Source organism: Aquila chrysaetos, chromosome 7 (genome assembly GCF_900496995.4).
Source record: "Aquila chrysaetos chrysaetos chromosome 7, bAquChr1.4, whole genome shotgun sequence".
NCBI classification, from domain to species: domain Eukaryota; kingdom Metazoa; phylum Chordata; class Aves; order Accipitriformes; family Accipitridae; genus Aquila; species Aquila chrysaetos.
In genome coordinates this window covers 13,143,252-13,170,300 of record NC_044010.1, presented here as the reverse complement: position 1 = coordinate 13,170,300, position 27,049 = coordinate 13,143,252, and the positions used below count along the sequence as shown (strand labels likewise).

The 27,049-nt window shown below is 41.6% G+C and overlaps 1 protein-coding gene across 3 annotated transcripts in view; it reads right to left on the bottom strand.

Moving 5' to 3' along the window:
• Positions 1–19,790, bottom strand: part of EPHA3 (EPH receptor A3) — a 234,614-nt gene extending 214,824 nt beyond the window's left edge. For all 3 annotated transcript variants that reach the window (XM_030020257.2, XM_030020258.2, XM_030020259.1), the window contains exons 1-2: positions 19,560–19,790; positions 1,288–1,352 (exon numbers count right to left, since the gene is read on the bottom strand). In XM_030020257.2, the coding sequence (XP_029876117.1) occupies positions 1,288–1,352; positions 19,560–19,674 (180 nt within the window). In that variant the 5' untranslated portion in view covers positions 19,675–19,790. The remainder of the gene's footprint in view (positions 1–1,287; positions 1,353–19,559) is intronic.
• Between the last annotated feature and the right edge of the window lie 7,259 nt (positions 19,791–27,049).

The following is a 27,049-nucleotide window of genomic DNA, read 5'->3' as shown; positions in this document are numbered from 1 at the left end:
AAAAAGTGGATGTTCATGATCCTACAAACAAACCAATGAGCAAATACCTGCCAACACCGAGAATCAAAATGCAGTTGGTTTGGAAAAAGGACAGTGGCTGGACTCTTAGTTAGCAACTCCTCACCCTTACCAAGACTAGAGACAACATTTCCCAAGGACTTAGAAGCGGCAGTGCTCTCTGGCAGAGGTTTACTTGTTGGGTAGAAGACACAGGCAGACAGAGATGCAGGAAAACTTCTAGGAGTTGTCATCCTAAAGGTAGGAAACCAAAATAAGACTGCCACAGAGGAAACAAAGCACCTCAAGGGTATACACAAGTGATGGGACAGAAAGAAAAGGAGCCACAGGTCTCCGAGTGCCTTTGTTCAGCAAAGGCTTGATGGCACAGCCTTCTCTGAGGGTGAGGGAAGCTCCAGACACCACGGCTTCAGCCTGCCAAGTGTTGTTTTTTTGTTTTTTTTTCCGGGGGACAGAATGCAGGAATGCAAGGGTCTCCTTGCATATCTGTTCTATGCAACGTAGAGAGTAATGGGTTGTTCCTACAAAACAAACACACATACACATTCCACAGAGACAAGAAGTTGGGGAGTGACCAGATATCAGCACCACTGGATGGCTATGCGCTGATATTAAGTCATCAAAAATTTTAAAGAGACTGGTGGCAAATGCTATTTATAAATGATGGAGTTAGCAAGTTCGAAAGCACAGATGCTCTAAGACTGCACTTCTACTTCTCCAAATAGAAGGTCTAGTTTCATTAGATCTGGATACAAGGTAAATAAAAAAAAAGTCCCAACCCTCAAGAACATTATTTAGACATTTCTTTAATAACATTTCAACTCATAAGTAACAATACTTGAACAATTCAGCACAAAAGTTATCAAATAATTACCCACCCATCACCCACTTCACACATTTTTCACGTTCCACTACTTCCATCTGAATAAATTAGCAAGTAATGCTATGAAACAGTCTCATGATATCTTTTAGAAATACACATTGCAATAGAAGAAGAAAGAGGACTATTTTTTTTGTTCAATGCACCTCTGGCTTTCATTTTCTCCAATAAAAGTGAGCTCTTCCTGGGGATTACATGCATTGCGATGTATATTCTAAAGAGAAGGCACCATAGCTATGTAAGCTATATACTGCAAGTTTAGAGCAGACTATTTTTGAAGCTCCAAAGAACCAGCACTACTGCACGGTGTCCTCTGAAGAGGAAACAATGGTTAAATAGCACATTGGTCTGTAGCAGCACTTTTCCATTTCACAGTCTAGTGAACTCACCCCATGTGATGGGTAGGAGATCCAGCCCAGCTCCCCTTGAATTGTTTTTGAATCCAGCAGATTAACTACAAAAGAAGACAAAATGAAGAGGAATGAGTTTCATTTGCCTCTGTCCAGTTAACCTCAGTTACCCGTACCAAAAGATGTGTTTATTTGGGGACCTTGTGAGCAGTTGATTTGTTCAGGTGGCCTGGCAGTTAGCTACAAAGAAGAAAAAGACAGACAAATGAAAAGGATTGTCTTGTTTATCTTAAAACATAGTACGAACGGCAGACGGGGAACTTTTCAAAACGAAAAAAGTGACAACAAACAATGGATTGCTGGCCAAATTAATTACAGCAGGGGGTGGGAACAGAGCACTTCTATCAGCTGCACAAACTACAGCGTTTTCCCCTTGGACGCCTGAAATTTGGGTCAATGCATCCAACTACATAGGTGAGATCTGAATATTTTAATCATTATTTGATTAAAGGCCTGTATTTGGCATATATAATTTTCTTAGAATAGAGGAATAAATAATGAATGCTGATTAAAGTCTTTCCTGCAGTTCTTTCTTCCTTCTGATTCAATTTGTTATCAAATTGTCTTGCAGTAGTGTTTTCTAAATGTCATGTGTAACACATTAGCTACAAAAGTAATTATTTACAATGTTACAAGTTCAGACAAACCTACTTTTAAAGAGGGCCATCAATTCATCGCTAATCTTGCTGTTATCTTTTTTTTTTTTTTTGAGGCATGCAACAATTTTCAGAGTAAGAAGGAAGATTTTGTTTGTAAACAGTCTGATACAGACATTTTACACTCACTCAAATCACAGTGTTTTTATACCCATTTTAAAACATGTACAGGTATTTTAAATGAATAAATAAATAAATACAAACAAATTAAAGGATATTCTTCTTTGGTATTTACTTATTTGGTTTTTACAAGCACAAAAATAAATTCTGTTCCTTACCCTGGCCATATAGTCTCCAAGTGCTTAATCACAGTTTCCTAACTAACCATTCCTTCATTAACATGAAGTGGAACAGGTGAATTGATACAAAGTATCATACAAAAAAATAGGCTCTATATAAACACAAACCAATGAAGTATTAGTACACTACATGACGACATTGTTCACAACTGCACTAATCTGTGCCCCTTAAATATTTATTATCTGCAATTTGGGCTTACTTTCGCTGTCTGTCATCCCACCCCCTGCCCCCCTCCTTTTTCTTTTTCTTCAATATGGAAATTACTGACAATGAGAAAAGAAATAAATCCCATCATAAGCAAGGGAATTTTAACATGCGAGAATGATAGATCTATTAGAGGTGGCCACTGTAGCAGTCTGAGAAGCTTCAGCTTCTATTTGTAAGCCTGAAGAGTTGTCACTGCTCCCAGAACCAGATGGTCTGGCTATTGGTCCTCAGAGAAAATAAAAGAATAGGATTAGGAAGGGAAAAAATGAAGAAAATAATCTATGAATCTGCTAAGTTAAGCTATTTTTATTATTTCATCATCCTCCTTTTAACTGCTGTTTAATTTTGGAGATCACTTAAAAAAGAGCGCTATGAAGGCATTATTTTTCCTGTTATTGGGATGTACAGGAGGACACACAGTAGGGAAAAACAGGTGTACAGTATTAGAAATAACACCATGTTATAAACAACCATAAATATACACATTTGTCTACATTTGTATGCACATGCATTTCTGGTGTGTGTGTGTATATATGCAGTGCTGTACTACTATGAATCAGCTGCTCTTCCATCTATGTGAGGAAAAATGTTTCCCCCTACGGTTATACACCCCTTTAAAAGAAAACAACAGTATTTTGAAATTTTACCTACATCAATAAACAAAATATCTTCACTAATCTTAGAGAAAGCACATAATCCAGTATTATATATTTCTTAGCTCTGAATTTATCAATAATTAAATTCTCAATCACCTACACAAGGAAAAATCAGTCCTTTATTGAGTGCATAGGGCCCTAGGCAGACTACTCTGAAGCAAGGTTTGCATCTATAAAAAGGAAACACTAATAAAAATTCAAAAGGAAAAAGTGCACTTCTTGCTTTTGTGACTACAAATTCCCCCAGATTATGGATCTCCTGGGACAAGACAGGTATGTTTGTTGTGCATCTGCAATACATGGTGGTGAAGGAAGTATGACTTCTGAGGTAAATTACTTGGCAATAAGTTGCTAAGGGAAATCACTCAGGAGTAAACTTCAGTAATACATTTATTCTTTAAGAATGAGCTTCTTGAAAACATGATTGCAGCCACTCCGAAATTTATGAATTCAATCCAAATTCATCAGAATCATCTGGAAAAAATAAACAGGCAGTAGACTCACAACCTGGTGGTAGTTTCCCTCTCCGGACTTGCCAAGCAACCTAGCAGTTACAGCATGCCCTCAAGGTGCAGAAGATCAGCGTTCAGCATTGCTGTCCATATCTCTCTATGCCACCTCCATCACGGTCAACTCCCTACTGCCTGCCTATCTCAGAGCAGATTTACCAGGTTACCAGCACTCACAGGCATTATGACAGAGCCACGGGGGACAATGAAACACTCAGTGCAAGCCACGTTGCCCACGACAGGTAGATGCCTCAGCCGTGGAGCAGCTTGTGTTGCAATACATCGGGATCAAATCTACAACAGCAAGAGTATTTTTTCAGCTTCTCTCCTTCATTCCACCTTCCTTATCTCCTTCAAACTGGCACCGCTAGGCAAACTACTTTTCCATGCTCGTACATGTTTCACTACATTTTAGAAATCCTTAGAAGGGAGGTTTTCACACGACTACAGTAGGCTTCTAGTTCAGATGCAAGTCAGAGAACGGAAGTAGATGCAAGTAGGTACCTAAAAAGAGTGGAATAAATGCTCCCATTACTGGGGGGGGAAGGGGGGAGGGAAGCAAAGCAAAGCAAAGCTATATTCCAGGCCTGTAACTTCATTAACAAGTAGTTTTGTGCTAAACATATTTATATGCTTTCATACTGCACAATCTTCAAATTCCTCCACTTTCATTTGTGCAAGAAGGAACAAAGCTTGTCGTCTCAAGTAACTATTTAATATCTAGCAGAATAAGATCAGAAAACCTTAAGTTCCTTCACCTATCTAGCCACATGGTCTTCAATGATTATAAAGATCACTCATTCAGTTTTTTTGTTTTGTTTTTTTTTTTTCTTTTTTTTGTGAAATGCCAAGTAAAAAAACAGGGGAAGGAAAAAATACCCAAAGAAAGAAAACATAATTATACTGACGCCCTAGATAACCGTCACTTTGCCTGGATGTCTTTATCGTTTGTCTAGTAAGAATTATATTACAGGCAAGCGGAAACACAGAGCAGACTGCCTGAGTGCTGAAATTGTTTAGAATCCAGCTACAATTCATACCTACAATACTTTTTCCCTATTAAAAATTTTGGAAAAAAAAATACTTTTCACCAAAAGTGCACTGTTCTTTAATAGCATCCAAAATGCAAAACGTATTTCCTTTCAGGTAGTCACCTGAAAAAAACACCTCCCTCTCCCTGAAAAAAGCTTCTATGACACTCATTTTTCCTGTGACTTCAAGAGGGAGCTGTACTCCTCAATAGAGAGCAAACAATTAAGACAGAACTTACAGGCTGCAACGATCATGGTCCCTAGACAAAAATGATAGGGAAGGGTAGTGTTATAATTTGCCATTGTATGTCCTAACAGTACGTATTAATCTGGAAATTGAAGGAGAAAAAAGCATTTCCCTACACTAAGACTGAAGAAATACATAAAAAATGGATTCAATATTCATTGTCTGAATTTTTTTTGCATGGATTTGTAGGGTTAGGTAAAAAGTAAAAAAGTAAAGCTTTACACAAGCACTTGATTCATACAATGACTCATTTCAACTTTTTCCCAACCCTGATATATCCTCTAGTGTAACAAACGGCAATACTTGGTTTCACAAAACTGACCTGACCAATTCATGAAGTGTATCATGAAGATATATTCAGTCAGATCAGCAGCAGCAGGCATATATCAGTGTGACCCTCACATTTTTCCACATACAATTAAAGTTAAATGAAAGCCAATGTTTAGATGTACTACAAATGCCTATAGTGACGTCTTTACTAGGTGAGAGAAGGAACTGCAGAGAAGAGAGTTCTAACCTCTCTCGTGGCACTGTCCTGTGCAAGGTGTGCACCTCTAGCCACACTAGCATGAAGGGAATTGAACGACTTAAGACAAAAACAAAAAAAAGAGGTCAAGCTACTTTCTGTGGCAATACATTTTCTTTCATTCCAAGTGTAACAACCAAGTGCTCTAGAGCAACCGGCCCAGTGAAGAGCACGGCTGAGCAAGCAATCGTAACTGCAGGTCAGCTATGGTCCTAACTTCAGAGGCTGATTACCCACAGCTCTCATGTTCTTAATTGTGGTATTGGAGAACAGAAGAAGAGGAAGGGTTAGCATATTATATCCCAAAAATATGGCCAGTAACTCTTCCTCCCTCCTATTACCTCTTTCCAGAAGAGAGCAAAGAGGTAGTTTTACAAGTCAGGCCACACGAAAGAGAATCAGAATTTCCAGGCTCTTTCTGAAGCTTATGTGTTTCTCACACAACTCATTTGCTCTCCTTGTATCTCGTTCTCCTGCAGAACTGTGTGAGTATCATTCAGCTAGCTCTTACAGAAATCTCTGAGGTTGACCAGCCGGTTACTAAGGGCAACTCTTAAACTAGCTGAACAGTTTTGTTGCTATTGCCAATTCTTTCCTACAAAATGCCTTGAAAAGGATCACTGGTTATGCTAAGGAGACACAGAGGAGTTCTCATAAAACAACTTCAAATAAATAAATAAATCAAGTGCTGTCTAATAATCTCACTGTCCTGCACCGGTTCCCATCATGTAATTAACTTGCTTTAAAACTAGTGGTAAGTACAAGGGAGAATTTACTGGTATTAAAATACTGCAGTGCTATAGAAATTGAGCGATCATTACGTCTGGCTCTGAAAATCGGTGACTTGGTCCTTCCGTACAACAGCCTTGCTCACCGTACTGTACACTGCAGCTATTTCTGCCAAGTGGCAGCATACTGGCAAAATGCCGACTGAGAACATGTTCTCTTTCTAGAAGCTCTCTCCTGCGTGACTCTTCTGGCCCCTCCCCGTTCACAACTGCAAGAGAAAGCATTATGGATTTCTGCCTAGGGGGTAAAGATGAATCTCTTTCCAGCAACCGAAGCAGGGACATGGACGTGAAATGCAAAGCTCGCTCACTCCCCTTTTCATGGTGTCAGGCAGAAGACGAATGAAGGCTTGGGTGGAATTTGACACATGGCCCTGCTCACACTACCAGAAACTACTTCCAGTTTGAGAGCAATGGTAGAGGGCCTGCCAAGGGGCTCACTAAGAGCAGGCTTCATCAGGAGTAATGTCAGTGAAAGAGAACTTTAAAACTAACAAGATACCTGCATCTAGTCTGAAGGCAGCAGCAATTCCAGAAACACGTGGAGTAACAACTGCTACAGTGAACTGAACACAGTATAAATGCCTCCCCCAGCAAAAAATAAACAAACAAATGTTACGCCAGGTAGAACTATCCTGAGATCCCCCTCACGACCTAAGAAATTGGGAGGAAAGCCTGCTAGGAGGCAACTTGCAATATCTAAAGAAGAACCTACAAACAACTTCACCACTGGAAAGCATTTCCAAACCATATTCCTTACAAAGAAAATACAGAGCAATAGCCAATGAGGTAAATTATATAAAATATTTTTTTCAACTAATTAACATGTCCAATTAAAAGTTAAAAAAAAAAAAACAAAAAACAAAGAAAGGAAACCACCACTGCTTTGTCTTTTCCTATTTGGCATCAAACTGTCAGTTTAGAAATATACTAGTTAGTTATCAAAAAAAAAAAGCCAACAAATGGGGAAAATCAAATTTGCTATGCAACCAAAAAAAAAAAAAATGGTGAATGCCCATAATTGAAACGTGTCATATAATCCTGAGCAGCAGAGAAAATACTTTGCGGCAGGAAGCCAGCCAGAACTTGGTTTTGGGGTGGGACAGAGCGGAGTCAGCGCAAACCCTGACGTACATTTTTAGAATGGTGTCGGCCTCTTCCTGGCCAAGGGGACCTGCACCTGGATTTTCATCCACCTATGAGTACAGATCTGAGTCTTCTCAACGCTCCGCTCCCCAGCAGTGGTGAAAGTGACGTAAGAGTGGCAGCAGATCAGCTTTGTGTCTTTGGTTTATTCTGAGGCTAGAAGCAACATCTCCAGCCAGACAGGCTGGGCCCAGGCAAGGCCAAAGTTGCACCTTGGTGCGTTCACCAGAATTGCCAACTAGGATCAGCCATCATGCTGATGTTGCTGAAATCATGAGGAAGTTTGCTAAGGTAGACCGTGAAATCTTTGGGAAGGGACAACAAATAAATAAATAAGTAAAAGCAGTAGATAAGAAACCACTCCATGAAGCAATGCTAATGAATGCAATATTCTCTTCATGGAAGGGTGTCCAACAGTGAAGCCTGGTTTTAAGCAGCAGAGACTTGGGGCCTGATTTCCTGCTCGTCCATTAACGAAAGTCAAGTCTTCTGTGATTTTATGGTCCTGCATTTCCCCCCAAACGTTGTAGTGAAGATGCTGTTATTGTTCAGAAGTAAATGACCTTAGCGTAAGAGAGATCTTCTAGGTCCCCATCTACTAGCTCTGCTTTTACAGCTTTATCTCCCTCGGGCCTGGGACACCCTAGGAAGCAAAGTGACATTAAGCTACACAGAGAAAGTCTCCTAAAAACAGCCAATAGGACATACTTTGTAACGCATACCCAACGCAAGTGCCAACAAAGTTTGGCCCATTTACTACACAACTGTTTTCCAAATGCAAGATTTCTCAGTGAGATTTCTGCTACAGCTCAAAGCCAGACTACAGTTCTTCGAGAGGCACAACCCTGTGAGGTCTGCACTTTCAACCCTTCTTGCCTGTGCCATTATACTGTGCAATACAAATATGACTTTGTGCAGAACATTCCAAATTTGGCAACTGTCATGTGCAATCTGTGATTAAATTGCTGACTGAAGAACTCCACCAGGGTGGGGGCAAGCAATGAACAAACAAGAGAAAACCAAAATGAATTAAAAAACAGTTGCTCCAATACTGAACACAGGAATCTTCACAAAAGAAGACTGGACAGCCCAAGCCTCCGTTATTTTCATTTAAATGTTCAGTAAATAACTCTTTCCAAAATTAAGAGATTGTGTTACAAATCTCAGGTGAAAAGACAAAAGACTAGCAACACGTGTCAAGTTACCTATAGATTATTGCTTCTATAGAACATATAAGGTTCCTACATCAACTTGGATTATTTGGCAAATTCTGTTTTTATGGCAGTTGCCCTCAGCTTTTGAAGAGGAAGAGTTTATTTTCCTCCCAGATTTTTACTCTTCTCATCAAACACACTCCCCAGGAGAGTCTGAGGCCAGATTTAGATACCTCAGTATTTCCTATAGCTGAATACAGAAGCAGCCAAAGCAGGAACCTTACTGCAAGTTTCTCTCAAAAGGCTGCCACGAAGGAGAGAACACAGGACAGCGATGAGCAATGCAGGAATTCCTATAAATAAAAGCACAGACTGTAAACTGCAAAACCAGAGCCAATGAGGGAAGGACACCGCAGCCCTCTCCCTGCTCGCTGTGCACAGCATGAATTTCGGTCCTGCTAGGGATCAGCAGTACTCCCGTACCCCATTCATGGTGGCTCAGACCGTGCTAAGCAGCAGCCACAGCTCTACGTGCACCTCAGCCCAGCCAGCACGGCTTTCATCACCTGCACTTGATGCCAAGTAGAAGCTCTCCAGCAGTCTTCCTCCTTTCGCTATGTACGGAGCCTGCGTGCGGAAAAGGGACAACACTGTCCTGCGTCTCCTGAACACACAGGACAACGACGATCGGGTCCAAAAATAAAAGCCTCACGTGAGAGGTTTCAAACAGCAAAACTGCAGAACTATGCTGTTCCTTAGCAGACAAAACTGAAACTGATTTCAAAGTGGAACAGAAAACAAGTAAACATTTTGTTGCTAGAAATCTTAGGAGTGTTCACATAACACCAAAAGCTGTTCCCCCCAACCTATTGCGGACGAACTCCAAGCAATAGCTAAGGAGAGGCAGCATATGTAAAGCTTTCGCCTTACCCTCTCGTCAATCTGTATCGAGTCTACACAGGTGTGCAGGCACACTCAAACCTCCTACCTTAGTACCTTGCAGAAGTTATTCCGGCTCCTGTAAAGAGACAACAGAGACAAGCCGTTTCTGCACCGATGATGACATATGAACTAGCAGCTCTTTTTGGAGGAGTGAGGTGACAAATCTGTACACTGCTTTTTCTCAGAGTACCTGTCTGTGTTGTGTTGACAATCGCCCATCCATTCTCATGGATGAACACAGACAAAACAGATTTTATTTCTTTTTTATTAGTTTGAAACATGAGAGTTCTCTTGATATTGTTAAAGTGGTGTAAAGCTCAATTTCCAACTATGCAAAAACATATGACTGGTGGGCTGGAATGCAATGTTTATCAGAGGGGCCTAATAAGGTTTCAGTTTTATTATGCTATTTCCTGTAAGTTGATATGTGCCAGTTCTTTTCATTAACACAACGATATAAAAATTAAAAATGGATTAACCTAATGGGTTCCAAATTACTGTGTCGCTTTCAGTTCTTTGCACTCATTTTTTTTTAAAACAGTTCCCATTGGTCCTTTTCTAGTACCTCCCACAAAAGGCATAAACCCTTAGATACCTGGATTACTGATCAGCTGAACTCACATTCAAATCCATATCCTCCAAAGCTCATTCTACTCTACTACTATAGTATTAAATCTGACATCAGTGAAGCACAACGTTACACACGTAAATGCAAAATGGGGACCACTGTGTTAAAAGGGAGTTTAACTTTCAAAACCCAAGTTTGCCTTTCTCAGGGAAAAAAAAAAAAAAAATTATACCAGAAACTAAGGATGAGATTCAGTTACCTAAACCCACCCACTCCGTGCCTCTCACCAGCCCAGAATAGAAGTGGTCTCTCGCAGGATGTGTCAGATTTGCCAGTCCTGTTGGGTGCCCAGATCCTGAGGCACATAAAATGGCACCATATGCCTATGTCTAGCCAAAACTCAACAGCAAACATTACTCAATTAAAAGCACTTCTCAAAAGGGCTTACGCACACTGCACAACTATGTCTTTTTACTTCTGCATTCCTCCTCTCTTGGGAAAAAAATAATATTCAGTATTCACTAGTTTTGCAGAATCGAGCTCTCTGAAGATCTCTTAGAGTTGTGGTCTACCAGAGTGTCACAAAGATCCCCCTCGGGACAGCTTCTAGCAACTTAAAGGGGAGAAAAAATGTTAGAACATAGTGTCCATGTTCACTAAAGGTAAATTGAGAATTCAAAACCTAGTGTGACATGCTCAGTTTCTAGAATTCTAGACACCAAAAAGCGTGACGGAAAATACACCTGGGTACATGCAGCACCCATGACTAAAAGTTCTTAAGTTCCCACAAATTTTACTACAGTTCAAACATATTCAAGGTCCTGAAATCACCAAAAATCACAGCAAGTAATCAATACTCCTTTGAGGACAGAAATTTTTGAGACAGGGACCAGAGCATAAGTCCAGCAAACGACCATTCATTTGTTAAAAAGGCTGTGATACCCCCCAAGTGAATCAGCTGGCAGCATGCCACAACTCAGAAAAAAGTTGCTTTTAAGAAATTCCTCGCATAGGGCACAGAAAAATAAAACCCTTGCAAGTGAAGCTGGGTTTAGTTGTGGGCTTTTTTTTTTTTGCCCTTTTTTTTTTTTTTTTTTTTTTAAGTTTGAAACACGGAAGTTAAGACTTGTAAAAAAATTTCTGAGAATCCTGAAGTACTGCATTTGGAAAGCCACCTACTCAGGTGTGCCTTGACAGAGTTTTGTCAAGCTTTTCTTCTCTAATTCCATGGATCAAGGGCTCCAGCTTGCATAGGCTATGAAATGCTTGGGTCCTTACACAGCTACTCCACAGATAAAATAAACCTACAGAGCAAATGACTAAACATCTTGGTGCAAATTGGGGGAGTAAAATGCCAATAGCATAAGAAATCTCCTCAAATGTCATGTTGAGAAAATCAAGATGCTAAAACCCGTTTTATTTTCCAATACAGTGATGTCACCAACATGATATTTTCATTGTTTGCCAGGTTAACAGAATTTATGGAGGTAATTAATGCAGAACATGTGTGCTGAGCTATCCATATGAAAAATGGAATTGCCCCTGACTTCATTTGCTGCCTTTGCAACCAAAACCCCGCTAACATCTTTTTTCAGTATTTCCATATGTGAGAAATACAAATATTTATAACAAAGGTAAATGCCTAAATGACTGTTCTATTCCCATCTACCCACAAGACAGTTTTTCAGACCCCTGTCTTCTGCTTATTCCTCTATTTCCATTACCTTCCCACAAATGGCTCCAGTTTCTATTATGTTCCACAAACTAGGTTCCTCATGCCTCTTCTCCAGAATCGCTTTCTTCAGTTAGCATTGACAACTTCTGCTTTGATTTCTTGAACACCCTCTGTCCAGCTTTAACCCAGCTTTCAGGATCAACACAACCAACTAACTATGGAAAAAGCAATGCCATTAAACATATAATTCTTCTCCTCTGTCTTTTTTTTCTGGGCATCTACAAGATCAAAGCATTCCCCTTCTGGTAAACAGCATTTAATAAGAAGGAATGGACATGCGGTCCTCCCAATCACTGAGGAAGGAAAAGAAAAGACGATCTTTGCCTTCTACTCTTCATGGCTGAATGTGGATTTATGGGAAGGAAGAGAGAGAAGAAAAAGCACAGGCACGAGAGAAAAGACTGCAGGGCAGCATGGGTGGGCGCGCTGGGAACAAGAGACTGATGAGGTTTCCCTACAGTTGGGTTATCTCTAGATGGTTTGGGTGAGCACGGTGTACTTTCCATAGCTGTAACCACGTTCTCCAGGCAAACTAAACTCTCAACCATTGCTAGGACGTTTGCTCTCCGAGGTAAATCATATGTGGGAGAGAAGTTTTTGCAGGATAAGGCTCTTAACCATCTCAGAACCTGTTTTGATATAAATGCCTTAAAGTGAGTGTTTCCCACAGCTGGTCGTGAACATTAAGGCTGGACAGACACAACTTGCTTTTCTTTCCTTCTTTTTTTTTTTTTTTTAAAAAGAAAGCACCGTTACAGAAGGATTGAATAAAATGGTAAAAATGCCTCTAGCCTGTCTTAACTGCAGCCTCTGTTGAAATTCACCACTGGTAAATCATAGTCATGAAGCTTACTAATGTAAACAAAGCTTAGACTTTCAGGGAGGCAAGGAATTTCTTAATTTGTGCTTTGCTCAGTGTTCAGATCATTGTCAGCACTAAATTCTGGATTCCTAACGCTGTCATTAATCGGGGAAAGTTTGGATTTTGGTCTGATTTTTCTGAGATTCAGGTCCAACTTTCACTTCATCTCTGCTTACCTATCCTCTTCTTTTAATCCTTCTCTCGTCCTCCAAAAGAGATCTCTCAAAAAGCCTTGCCTCTCAAAAAATCAACCAGTGCAAAACCTCTCTAGCTGCCTTCTAGCTTCTCAACAACTAAATCCAGAAACCCAATGTCACTCGTTGCTATTCGTTACTGCACAAAGTTTGTGGGAAGCCTACCGTGGACCAAAACATATATTTGTGCTTTACCTATTATTTATTTAAATGGTAACCCATCACTCTGGATTTTCTACAAACCCCTCTTTTCTTAGGCACCAAGCAAAAGTTTTAGCTTTTAATTATTGTCCTCTTATGTGAGGCAGCTATAGTTTAGCATGTTTTTTAATTTTTTTTATTTTTTTTTTTAAAAGGGGACCAATGCAATGCAAACCTTTCCATCCAAATATAGATACAAAAATGGTATGAGAAACCATCTGGAAATTAAAAAAAAGCACCGTTCCCACACCTTATTACACTAAACTGCCCTGACTGAACCTTAACATTCATCCTATTGTTCACTTAATTGCTAGCAAGTTTCACCACTGTTCGTTTGGTCTGCTATTCTTCTTTCATCAATATTTTTGCAGCAGATTAATGGGATTTTCCTGCATATTTTGCCTGAAACAGCAGGACACAGTAGTTTAATAATAATTAAAAAAAAAAATAATAAAAAAAAAGAGCATGACACTAATGTTTCTGCTTACAGTGTGTCTGGTTTAATAACATCTCTGCAAATTTAAGGCTGTACATGCTGGTGTTTCATTCAGGCTACCCATCACTCTCACAGACTGGAACTTCATTGTCACTGTCCCAAGATGTCTTTCAGGCAGGATTATCTTTATTTCTTTCATTCATTCACTGCAGAAATTTAAAAGGAATCTTCCGTCCAAGAGACTGAATTTTTATCTTACCTGAGTTTCACACTGCAAAATGAATACTTGTGCTGGGATTTATCAAGCGTCTAAGAAACTAAGAAGCACAAGACTACCGGTGGGGAACACAATCCTAACCCAGCAAATTACTACCATGTTCTGTTTCCAAAATTACACTACTGGGAGTTCATATCTAATCTTCTGAATTAAACTATTTTCTTTTAAGTTTTGGTTCTTGTTTAGAACAGTTTAGGTATATATAAAAAAAAGCTACTGCTCTGAAGCGTTTATGGAAATAAAAAGGGCTACATCACTGCAGTGCAGTTTTAGCAAAATGTATCACTTAACAGTAGTCACATGCATTTGTAAACAAAAATTCTTCCATTTCACTATATCATTTCTTATTGCAAGTCAATTCCTCCTCATAAATATATTTTCAACAATTTTCAACAATGCTTCAACAGATTGAACAATGCATTTTCATAAGAAAGGAAACGTTTAAAAAAAAAAATTTTACAATTCCTACACCTCACTCCAGAAAAACAACTCTTCAGATGCTGGAATTATCTTTTAGAAAGGTGCTGGGTTAGTGAGAGCCCTCTGCCCCACCTCTGAAGTTTTATCTAGCACCTCTGGACAAGTCCAGTCAATTTTGCACCTTAGGGTATCAAAATTACCTTTCTGTATTTTAATACCAGCTCCACTGAGTAGAGCTTTGAACTTTAACAAAAGTAAAGACATGATTGTATCTCCAGCTATTCTTTTTTTTTTTTAACAGAAAAATCAAACAGCAGCTACAAAGCAGCAGTACCTACATGAATTACAGGTACCTTATGGAACTAACTCAGGCTCTGTGTAAAAATCTACAAACAGTACTGTTGTATTCGGTAACAGCTCTGTAGTGACCCTCACTGGTGATAAAACCCAGAGCTCGGAAAACAAGAAAATGAACACCTGCATCCGTATTTCTAAACTTTCATCAAGTGGGGATTACAAGAACAAGAGCCATTACATACGCTCCTAGAGGAAAAGTTACAAGTTCTCAAACAGAATCAAAAGAAAGTATACTAATAGCAATTTCCTTAACTCCAGCAGATAATAAAAATAAATTAAAACTAATTTGTATCTCTTCCCAGATGGGAATGAAAAATTTAAGTTCAATCAGAATGCGCTCCTGATTTGCAAAGATTTCATGTAAACAACTGTTAAACTTAGCGTGTCTATTATCTGTTTAATGCTTTCCCTTCTGGTAGTGCCTCTGAAGCCTAATTTCCTGAGGCTGAGAGTACAGAAGAGTTCTAACCCGTTTCTATGCCCTGACTGCTTCGTTGGGTAGCAAATATGTTGTTTCCAAATTAACTGCAATAAGAATTAATTGCTGTGTCCAATTTGGACATCTTTGTATTTCAAACATCTGCTTTAAGTTTGCTATAGACAATGTAGTGATTTTTCTTTTTAATACACCGTATTGAAATCAGCAGTAAGTCAAGACAAACTTCAGTGACAAACAGAAAAGAAAATAAATTATTCCATGTGTTACAGCCTGCTATCAAAAACATTGACAGAAAATGAGGAATTTACCCAAGTTACTTCTCCTGTTGCACAGGATTTTAAAAACATCATGGTGCCAGTTTTAAAGCATGTCCATTATTTGTCTAATCACACAGCTCAGGATTAAGCACAGAAGCTTTGAATAAGATACAGCTGTATGAAAAACAGCCCTCTAGACCCCCATGACTTTGAGCTTTCTGAAATTAAATTTTAAAAGGTATCGCATTAAGATTTCTAAACCTACTTTTAACTTCTTTTGCAGATAAACACTCAAGAGCAAGCTAGAGGCACCAGCAGGAATTGTGTCATGATAAATGAAGACTTATCCTGACCTAATGATACCTGACATACAGGGAGGCGAGATTTGTAAAAAGCATTTCCCTGTGCAATCCCTTTTGATTCTACTGAAAAGTTCCCAGTATTGCCAGCCTTTCCCAAAATTACATGCGAAAGTTGGGCAGGCATTTTGCTCCATGTGCAAACACGGCGTTTTTCAAAACCACGCCAAGGGGTGTCATTACTACAAAGGCACAGTAAGTCATCTTTAGTGACTTTAAGCGTTAACAAGAGACGAGCCCAGATAAAAAGATTCATTTAATTGCGCAGTTACGCAAAGTTCTGAGGTAGTAATCGATGAATAAAAGATGAAACCGCATCTCCAAATCCAATACAGACTGAAAAGAGAGGCTGATTGGAACCTTCTTGCTGTAAACCAAAACAGACACTATTTGAAACCAAGTACTGTAAGCAGATTTACCGTATTGATCTTTTGGTAGCTGTGTTCACAAGAAATTAATTTTATGCTAGATTGAGAGGTTCCAAGAAGTTTCCTGTCTGCACAGTCAAAATATTATTGAAGCAATTCAGGTTGTCAGTAAAAGCTTAAACAAATTTGCTGATAATCCTGTTAATGACCTAGGTCAAGTGTTAACTGTTGTGGGTTATAAAACAGTGAAATTAAGGTTGCTGGTACCCTCAGGCAGGCCATATAGTTACAAAAGAGATTGCGGAACAATTACTAAATTACAGAATGATATAGCTCATTCGATTTCTTGATACTGTAGGAATTATTCAGAAAGAAATTGCATCCTTCTAAGAAAAACCCACAACCCTAAGCAGAAAATATCCAACAGAATGGAAGAGCAGAACATGTGGTTTCTATGCACCTACGGGGTTTGGTTTGCAACTTCGAACCGGAAAAGTTAGATGTTAAATCTTCCTGACATTTTCCTGCCTCACAGAAAATGGCACACACCTTACCACTGCACATAGATAAATCTGAACTTTAGAGAACCTTCCTGAGCTCCTGTGATTACGTAGGTAAAACGCGTGCAGCTTTGTGATGAGCACAGCAGATAGTTTAAAAATAAACTCAGTGGAAAATTTTACATTTCACCAAGAAAAAACTCTAAACAAAACTTCTCTGGGATGAAGCAAGTTAACAAAAACTCAAGCACTCCAAGAAAAAGAAAAAAAAGGACCGAATTTAGCACCACAAAGTAAACCAACAACTTGCCTTCAGCCCCTCTTCATCCTTTTCTCCCTTCATCCCATCCACTTCCATTGCAGTATTAGTACTAACTCAGACAGTCATCAGTTTTAACGTTAATTGTAAATGATAAGTGAAGTTGTAATTAAAAAATAGAAATAATTCTCTTAAGTCAAATAAATTTAGGAAATACTACTGGTAGCTCTGAACATACTTTTGTAACATGCCTACTGCAACATTCACATCCACAAGAAGTTACACAAAGCTATATAAACACACCAAAAATTAGTTCCATCCTTTGTTAAAACAGTGTATAAGGAGAATTGCAACAGTAGCTTTACTATAAAGTGTAGGAAAAAAATGTCTACATTTTTATCTAGATGCCTATATTAACGATCTCTGTCCAAAATACGTCTTTTTCATTCTTAGTGGTTGAAAAAGAAAACTTTTCTAAATATCCTACAGAATTGCAGAAACATCTATCTCTAGTTTTGGGAGGAAACTTACGGTAACAACAGTAGGGATGCAAGTGAAGTGGTGAGAAAAAGATTTTTTTAAAAGAGGAAAACATAATCTTCTGACACAATTTAAAGCCGCATGTTAACGCTCGATCGTCAAACAAATTACTGCATCAGCAAGTTACAATAACTCAGATTTCTAAACTCACATGATCAGCCTAAATACGCTGTAAATAAATAGAAGAATTACTAAGCTTTCCTAAGCAGGGGGGAAGTCCTTTAAAGTTGATCTTATTTTTAAAAGAAATTGTCAGTGTTCCTTTTTTTGAAAGGAATAGCAAAATACATATTTCAAAAAAGTAAACATGCAAAAGCGGGTTACAGTCCAGTAACTGCATTTATACTGTTGCTTTCACTAGCCATTTAGAAAATATTGCCCATATTGTACAAGTCCTTGAAGCTGAAAAGAGAGAATGGAAAGAGTATCTGCTGAAAGCTGATTCAGACAAGTATGCTTAATGCGCATTCTGTATGATACCAATTTTTTTCCTCCTTTCTCAATTCTCAGTGCCAGTGATTTTAAACAAAGAAACAAAAAGTGGGGTTTTTTGCAAATTGGAATGCTGTAATATCTTTTTTGCATAATTAGTCTCAGTTTACAGACTGTGTCTGTCTACCACTGCCATGGAGGCAGAGCTGCTCTGCTGACTGACATACATTCCCAAAAAGCTTTTAATAATAAGACAAGAGTAACCTCTACCAACGTTCTTGTTTTCGTTTCTGAAAATCATTTGTGAAAGATGACAATATTTACAGAACAGCACATATCTGGAGGCTTTAAAAGTGACCAACTATTAAAAGCACATTCTTTTAAACAACCTATCGAGCACTGTGCATGCCAAACAAATTTACATAAAACATACAAACAGATTATATATTGCTCTTCTGGTAAGATGATACCATAGGTTCTTCCTAGCAATAAAAACAACTGATTTAAGATTACCCAGGATTTGTAAAGTTTGAATCTTTCCTTATTTGTTTTATATTATATTTCTTTTTCCCTCCAGAAATCATTTAAAGTCATTATCTCACTGCCTTATCCCGCAAGCACCCAGGATATCAATAAGTACGTCAACACTATTTGTACAGGAGAAATTATTATTCTAATAGGCTTCATACTTGCTTCTCTACAGAAACCCTACAACTCAAGCAGGTGCAAGTTTTACATGGTTGTTTGATGCTAGAAGTTCGTCACCACCTTTGGCCTCTAGATTTTATCCCTAAAGACGATTACACTGGACATCCTGATCATGCCGACTGCCTCCACTGTGCATGTGAGCAAAAGCTGCGTTGTTGGTTTGGTTTATTTTTTTTTTGCATAGCGAAAGGGCAATTTTATCTTTTTCTAAAAGTATTGCGATTACTTTTTCAAACAGTCTCTAGCGGTCATTATTTTTCCCTGGAATCTAACACACGTTTTCATCAAATGTCATCTGAAAAATTACCATAGCAAAGGAGAACAAACCGCTCGTGCTTTGTTTCTGAAAATTTACACACGTTCACGTACACACACACACACACACGTTTTAACGCACTAAAAAAAGCCTGATACGAAACCGCTACGAAGGCAAAAAAAGGTTTTATAGGGGAGCAAGCTTCTTTTTCGTATTAATTAAAAGTTTGGAAACACGGAACGACTAATGAAACCTCCCCCCCCCGGCACGCAGAAAAGGGCTCACAGCTCGGTTATCGCTGGCGTGAGGGAGACGGGGGCTACCCGTTAGTCTTTATGGCTTTTTTTTTTTTTTATTCCTTAACGAGCGAACCCGACTCCTACCGCTGTCAGCTATCAGCCCGCTCTTCGGGGCCGGACAGGAGGCGGCGGCGCGGCGGCTCGCCGCTGGCCGGCCCGCTGCGGGGGCGCGGGGCACCTGCCGGGGGGCGCGGGCGGCCGCCCCCGGCCCGCCATCTCCCTTTGCTCCCCCACCTCGCCCCCGGCCGCTGCGGCTCTCCCCCGCGCAGCCCCCGCTGGCGGAGGGCCGGGGGCCGGCACGGGCTGCCCTTCCCTCGCCAACTTTCCTCGGGGGCGGATGGGGTGGCTGACCGCCTACCCCCCCCCCCCCAAACCGCATCGCAGCGGGCGGCGGCCGCGCTGCCTCAGCGCAACGCGAGAGCGAGCCCTGCGGTCCCGGGGCGAGGAGCCGCTGCCGCCCGGGACCACCTTAACGGGGCGGGGGGTGAGGTGGGGGGAAGAAAAAAAAAAAAAAAAAGGGGGGGGGGGGGGGAATAGGAAAAGGGGGGAAAAAACCGGGAGAGCGCGCGGCGGGTCCCCCACCCACCCGTCCCCGGCGGGACCCGGCCGGGCCGCGGCTCACCTTCGTTGCCGGGCCGGGCGCTCAGACGCCCGGCGGCGCCGAGGGCAGCGCAGAGCAGCAGCGGCAGGAGCAGCAGCAGCGGCGGCGGCGGGGGCAGGCGTCGGCGGCGGTCCATGTCGGCGGGGCAGCGCGCAGGCAGAGCCGCATGTCTCCGCGCCGCATGCCACCGCTCCGCGCCCGCTCCGCTCCGCGCTGCGCCGCGCCGCCGGGACCGGGACCATGCCCCGCGCCCGCCCGCGCCCGCCTTCGCGCTGCGCCCGGGAGGGGCCGCCCCCGCCCGGCCCCGCCGCCGCCGCCGCCGCGCCGCCCCGGGCCCTAGCGCCGCCCCGCCCACCTGCCTGCCCGCGGGGAGCGGAGCGGGGCGGGGGGGGCGCTCCCGAGCGGGCTTTCCGCGGGACTCGGCGGGAGCCGACCGGGCACCGGGACCCCCCCGCCGCGCGGGGAGGGGCGGGCGCCCGACCGCGGACGGTGCAAAGCGAGGGGCGAAGCGCAGAACCTGCCCCCCGGCCCCGAGAGGCGCTCCGTCCCGCGCGGCAGGCGGCGGGGTCTCCGCGGGACGGGAGGACATGAGCCGCACCGCTCGGAAGCCTCGGCTGGGTGTGTTAGCCAGCTACGCTCCCATCGCGTCCAAGTAGCCGTCTTTCCGAGGCTGAACGCAACTGCCAAGGAGCGGTAAAGCCTCCGGAGTTTCGGAGCGCGGCCGCGGCAGGCTTGCTAGAAAAATGCCAATTAGACCATTCGTCCCTTTGCTGCCCACAGCGGCTCTAGCCCGGCCTGCTGCACACGCAGGGCCACAACTCCGACCCCCAAGAACAGATTTACTTTGACCTCACCAAAGCAGACCGCAGCCTTGGCGGAGGTAGGGGCCTCCTCCCAGACGCTGCTCTCTGTAGGGACGTGCGGCTTTACTCTAGAAGTTACCGTGTAAAATGTGTATTTTAGAAGGGTTCTCTACATGCGTGCACCTTACCTCCAGTCCTCTCGGCCCAGCACGGGCCCCAGAGTACCTGTCGGAGCAGAGGGCAGAGCGGCAGGCACACACTACTGCTATTCCACCGCTCCCGGGGGGAATCGCTGCAGAGCAGCACTTCCCAAGCTTGCCCTTCTGTGGATCAGTTCTTGGGAACATGGACTTCTTTCTTCCCCAGTGACTCGTCTCAGGTCTCCAGAGCCACCCAGCGTGGTTCTGTGGAAACGGGAAAATATTTGAATAATACTGAGGTCAAATAAATATTTTACCCCAAGCCAAAGTTATGCATCCACGTAGCACGAGGTCTCACTCTGAATGCGTATCCTGTCTGCACAGACAGCAAGCAAGGGCCTGGGAGGAAAGGAGCCTTAGGCAACAGATGTGGAACTACATTGCAGAAGTAACATCAAAAAATCTTTGGTACCACAGAAACCGAACCCCCATGTTTCACAAACCAATATGTTAAACGCCCAAACAACCTTCCTCTTCATGAATACAAACAAATTGTCCTATGTGTCTTCACGTCCTCAGGGTCACCGGCATCAGCAGGGCAGCTGAGAACTGCCGCCTGCAGCGTCCGAGCATCAAGTTCATCAACGGCAACTCTGCCTGTGGGGCAACACTGCAGCACAGTACCCGCAGCTCGCTTCAGCAGCGACGCACCTTTCCTGCCGCCCAGCAGCAGAAGAGGAGGTGCTGGGCTGGTTACGAGTCAGGGCCTGTGCCGGTGTCTCTCCTGCACAATACTGGCATACCCCAAACTATCTGGTTTAGCTCCGCCAGGTTTACACTGCACTAAAGGGGTTGGAAATGTACGTAAGCCAAACCAAAGGAGAGATAAGGCCATGAGAAGTCAGTCCCAGTCGGGTACTTGTTTCAAGGGAGTACAGTTGGGAACATGAGCATTACTTTCCTTCTCCTTCCCTGTTTCCAAGTTTGATTATTCAATCAATCGGATTAAGGAATCATCAAATCTAATAGCATCTGTTGTTTCATGTCTCCAACCCTTCCTTTCATTTAGACCTGTATTTACCATCTACCCTACCTATGTCCTCTCTGGTCAAATTTCCATAAGAAGAGAGAGAGAGAGATGCCCGGGGCTCTTGAGCAGGCACCTCCGGGGCAGAGAGAAGAGCAGGGTGGTCTGGCCGTGCATATGGCCCAGAGAAGGGGATCTCCGCTCCTCCTTTGTCTTTCTCAAGGCTCATTTCATTATACCTTTTCATTTATTTGACAAAGATGCTTTTCCAGAGCAAAAAGTCCAGAAATATACACAAATTTCCTCAAAATGTTACACTCCCTGGTAATAACAACTGTTTCGTTTTGGGGGGTTTTTTTGCAGACCTTTTCCTAATCTTTTCTGGAATACACAGCCGTCTTCCTTGAGTTCTTTTGTACAGCAGAGGCAAGTCTGCTGTTTAAAACACTACTAAATTCTCTGGACTACTAGTTTTGGTCTCTGTGGAGCCACATCTTCCTTTTATGACTTCAGGTAAACATTTTTTTAAGGTGGAAGAAAAAGGCTGAAGAAAGATAACAAATCTCTGGGGAGAAAAAAATACTTCTGTTTTCAGTTAGTGAGAAAAAACATTTCCAAAGAAGCAAAGAAGGGAATTTTTGTTTTTCAGTCTTCAAGTTGTGTGTGTATAAAACATCTGCACCTTCCAGCTGCAGCACCTGATTCTGCTCTTGCTCCCCCTCTGGGAGCGGGAGGCTGAGCACCCATCATGGCTTTACCATACAACAGTGATTTGCTGAAGAAGGAAAAGAGAAAGAGGAGAAGCAACCACATTCAACTGCCAAACCTTCTTTTTCTCCTCCTGGGAAGAGCCGCAGCGTTCGGCATTTCCCTTCCCATGCTACTACTTTGTAAAGCAGGAGCTTTTACAACACATAAAGAGTGGAGGTGGGAGAGGCAACTGCTTAGAGTCCACTAGAAGTGAATATTCTCCAGCCTGTTTCTGACAACCAGTAGGGCACAGCACTTTGCGCAGCCCTCTCCTTCCACCAGCGCACGCAATCCTCCTGACCCCCTGAGCCACGTATTAACGTTGTCATATGGCTGGCGGTCACGGGACGCATGGGCACAGCTTCGCCCGCCTGGGAGGAAAAGAGATCCTCCAAGGGATCGGGGGCAGCAGCCGGTGCCTGAGCCCAGCCCCAGCATCCCCCACATCCCCCTGCCCCGTATCACACTCCGAAGTTTGGATTGACCAGCATCCCTCCAGGTTGGACCTGATACCACCTCAGCATGGTAGCTGCTTTTGAACTGCTCCCAAGCCTACACCTGTAGGGCCGGGATTGTTCTCACAACTCACCCGCAAAGCCCACATCTGAGAGAAACCGCTTCGATCTTCTGTTGTGATGTCACTTTCTACAGGTACAAATCTGTGATGTCATTTCCTACAGGTACAAATCCAAGCTAAAAAAAAAAAAAAAAGAAAAGAAAAATGTGGTAGGAAAGATTGACGGAAAAGAGCTGGTAAGAAAACCTCATGGAAAAGATAACTCATGCTACAAGCGATTATGCTTAAAGTCTTAATGTCACCATTAACTCCTTCACTGGTCGGTTGTAAGAAAACAAAGAGTGGACATTAGAAATATCCATGCAACTTTTTCCAAGATAACAATGTGATTACCAGGTGAAGATTTTATTTAAAAAAAAAAAGGTGAAGGAGATAGAAGAAGGAAGGGGAGGACAAATTAAGATCTGTACAGTGAACAACAGATTGTGAATTCCCAAGTCTGCCTCATGACAGCACGCGTGCGCGCGCGCACGCACACACACACATATATGTATTGGGTTAGTTTCACCATCCGTACCCCAAGGTGTATTTTTCAGCCTTCTTTTCTCCTCATGAGGGTTAGAAATGCTCCTCTTCAAAACAAATGAAAGATCAGATTTTCATATTATATTGTGGACAGCTGTTAGAGAGTTTCACAACAAGGGGCAACACGGATAATACAGCCAAACACTAAAGTTGAACTCTATAGAATTTTTTTCTCCAGATTGGAGAAACATTACTTTAAGCAAATACTTTGAGGCTACTCATAGCAAACACTTTCTGAATTTATAAATATCTTAGCACCAGAGAACTTGTCTCATCCAGGAAGAAAAGAATATTAAACAACACAATCCATATCACGCAGATTTTTAGTATCAAACCTTTACAAAGGACACCTCTCAAGCTAAAAATGAATAGCAGAAATATTTAGAAAAATTTGAAATAAAGAACACGTTTTAGAAAACTGCAGGTTCTGGGAACAATTCTCAGCGGGAACGAAAGGTAAAATTCAATACAAATTCTTCACTAAGTTTTTTCCTCTGTGAAACATAACCTGGAATGCATTGTGTTAGTTTTGTGCAAATTGCACGTTTACTCTATTACGAGTAATTTTGTGTGAGCTTAAAGGGCACCTTTGAAGAAAAAAAATAGCCTCTGGTGGCATCTCTACATAACGAGAGTGCACATGGTAGTATCTTTGCCCTAGCATCCATAAAATCATTCTAGAGAAACACATAACCATGATTTATGATTTTCTGCCAACCCTGGACTTTAATTTCTTTAATATATTGAAGATCAAAATCCTTACTAAACACAAATTTTATCTCTTACATTTTTCTTTTGTAAACGGGGAACTGACACATTCTGTGATTGCATAATGGAAAAAAGAAATCATAACACATGGGCAGAATGCTCCAGATCTCACGTTTGCATACTAAATAGGAAAACAACTTTCTGCCTAATGAAAAAATGTTACAGATTATTAGGAACAGCCACAGAAGTAATCAATCAATTTATCCAATGGACTGGGCCACAGTCTGCTTCCAAGAAGGCTTTTTAATGTTTATGGCTCTTGAGGTTGCATTGTTTAATTAATTGAACGACATGAATCTTCTAATCTTAGAGATTTAAAGATAAAATATTTTCCTTAAAAACAAACAAAAAGAATTAATGATAGGTTCACTACTCATAAAGAAAGGTGGCCGGACAATCCCCCATTTATTCGGGGAGGAGGCAACGTGCCCAACAGAACAATGCTCCCCATCGGTAGATGCCTCGCCTGCGACTCGGTGGGATTGTTCAGAGGCGTGAGAACATTTCCTCCTCAACTTCTGGTACTTATTTATGAAGGTTCTTGTTTGTGATGTTGATATCCCCCTCCCACCCCCCCACCCCCCCTTGCTTCAGGGAAACCTGGACTGACACAACGTTTCCACGTAAATCATACCAGGGGCAGCTTTTCAAAGTCGTTCAGTGATCATTTAGGCCTCCAAATAAGCGCTTGGGTATATATCTGCATATCTTTTCAGATTAACTCTTTAAGTGTTGACCTCAAAATATCATAAATGGAAGCGTTGCTGCTTGAATTCATCATAAGGCAGCAGTACACCGTGGGCCAGTCTTGGAAGTGGCGACCAAGGAGGAAGAACCCTCCTATGAGGCACCAAGTAAGTAGATTTACTGGTTTTAAGTATGCTTTGGGAGAGATTTTATAACGTAGCCCAAAGGTCTCTTAATGTGCAACGTTGCCCTGAAAACACAAGCAGATGAGAAAATGCAGGATGAGGAGGAATAAAAGACAGGATGCAATAGAAACAAACAGTAAGTGAAGTGTGAAAAGTTACTTTAAATAAGTCAGTTATTTAAAGCTAAGCTATGGCTCTTTCTAATCAATACTTACACAATAATTACGTGAAAATCCTGAAAAATGGATTAACTAGACAGCATAAGAAATTCAGCTTTGAGCAGCAACATAGCTGCAATTGTAATTATGAAGCAACTGCACACCACTTCCATAATGAAAAAAAGCATGACTTATTATGGAGATGGAATACAGTAGAAAAGCATGCAAAATGCAAATGCAGTTTAGCTGCAAATTTTCCCCATAAAGGCTGAATCATTTGATAAGTATGCAATAAAAAGGTGACACTCCAAGCACTTAGACAGAATTTACCTATCTGTAAACAAAAATCTATAGAAGCCATAAAAGAAAAGCTTCACTAGCATTACTGCCAGTTTTCAGAGAAAAGCAACGTTTATGTGCAGGAGAGAGTATTACTATGTCATGAAAAAGCTTGCCAGATTTCAGCTTGGACTGAGCATTTACAGTAGAAATCTACAAATCCTGTAAAACCAGACTGCATTACAGAGATACTGGCAGACCTCCAGTGAGGTGCATAATGGCAAATTTGATTAGTTTATTGTTTTCTTGCAGATCACAATGAATGTTCAAAAAAATGTCTGTTGTAAAAAAAAAAAAAAAAAAGATACCAAGAAATGAAATTATTCTCATATATTTCAACTAACCGACTTTTTTTTTTTTTCCCCAGAAGATACTGTCAGGCAATATTGGACAATAAATAGACAGACAGATTTTAAAATAGATGTCGCAGTACTTCTAATACTGGGGATCAGGATCCAATTTAGGGAATGCACTTGGAGAGTACACAGACATATTTCTGTGATCTGGCTGAGCTGGATTGGAAGTATTCCCTTGCCTTCGCAGAGCCAAGCTTGCACATTGACAGAAAAACAGGTCGTCTATTTTTGCTAACCAAAAAACTAACTGTAGAAATAGTTATTGTAAACTCTAAATTTAAATAACATAATGCAAATAATTTGAAGAGTCAGTGTTCACAACATGCAGAAACTCCTTAACAGTTTCATTTCCACAGTGAACTTCTTGCATTTGAAAATTGATTTGGTATCTTATTGTATGCTTTTTAGCTATAGTAAAGAATACCTGAGATCCCATATATAAATTTGGTCCTTTTATATTTTGTGAGCACTTGTTGTTTTTTCTCAAATCCTCTCACCTCGTCCCTTGTAGTCAAAGATGGGTTTTCTCCTCCTTACCCTCTTGGAACTGGCACCATGAGTTCTATTCATGGTCCAAGGAAGCATGTGGGGATGGAATAAGATTGGTAAAAAGCCATAAAATAGCATTATCTTAGAAGCCTCAACTTCACACCTAGCACAAAGATATGAAATCATTTCACACCTTTGCTCAGAATAGCAAAATATATATTTGATTGCATGGTATAGGTATAATTAGTACTTCCCAACTAAATGCCTCCCACCAAGAAGAAAATCAGAACTCAAAAGGTGACAACCTTTTTCAAAAGACTTGTTCCCAACTGTAATGACTGCATGGAGATGAGGAGTTCCTATTTGCTTCAAAAACTGCTTAGTTTGGGTCTTTGGGGAGAGATTAATTAGTCTGGAAACTGAGAACAACATCATATATGATGGTTAAGAGCTATGTAAGTTCAGAGCAAATCCTTGTCAAGGTACACAGGTCTTCAGAAGTTCCTTCATGGAGGTAAATGTACATGCCCAGCTTTGACCCAAATTTCTGAGCCTCCTATCAAAACACAGCAAGAGTAAGAGCATAAAGGTCAAGGGAACCTCCAAATCGTAGCCCCCTGAACCAGACTTGCCCTCAGCTGTAGTCAGCAACATTTGGGTGCAGAACAAATGGTCAGCACTCTCACCTGTATTGCTGAATGCCTTCA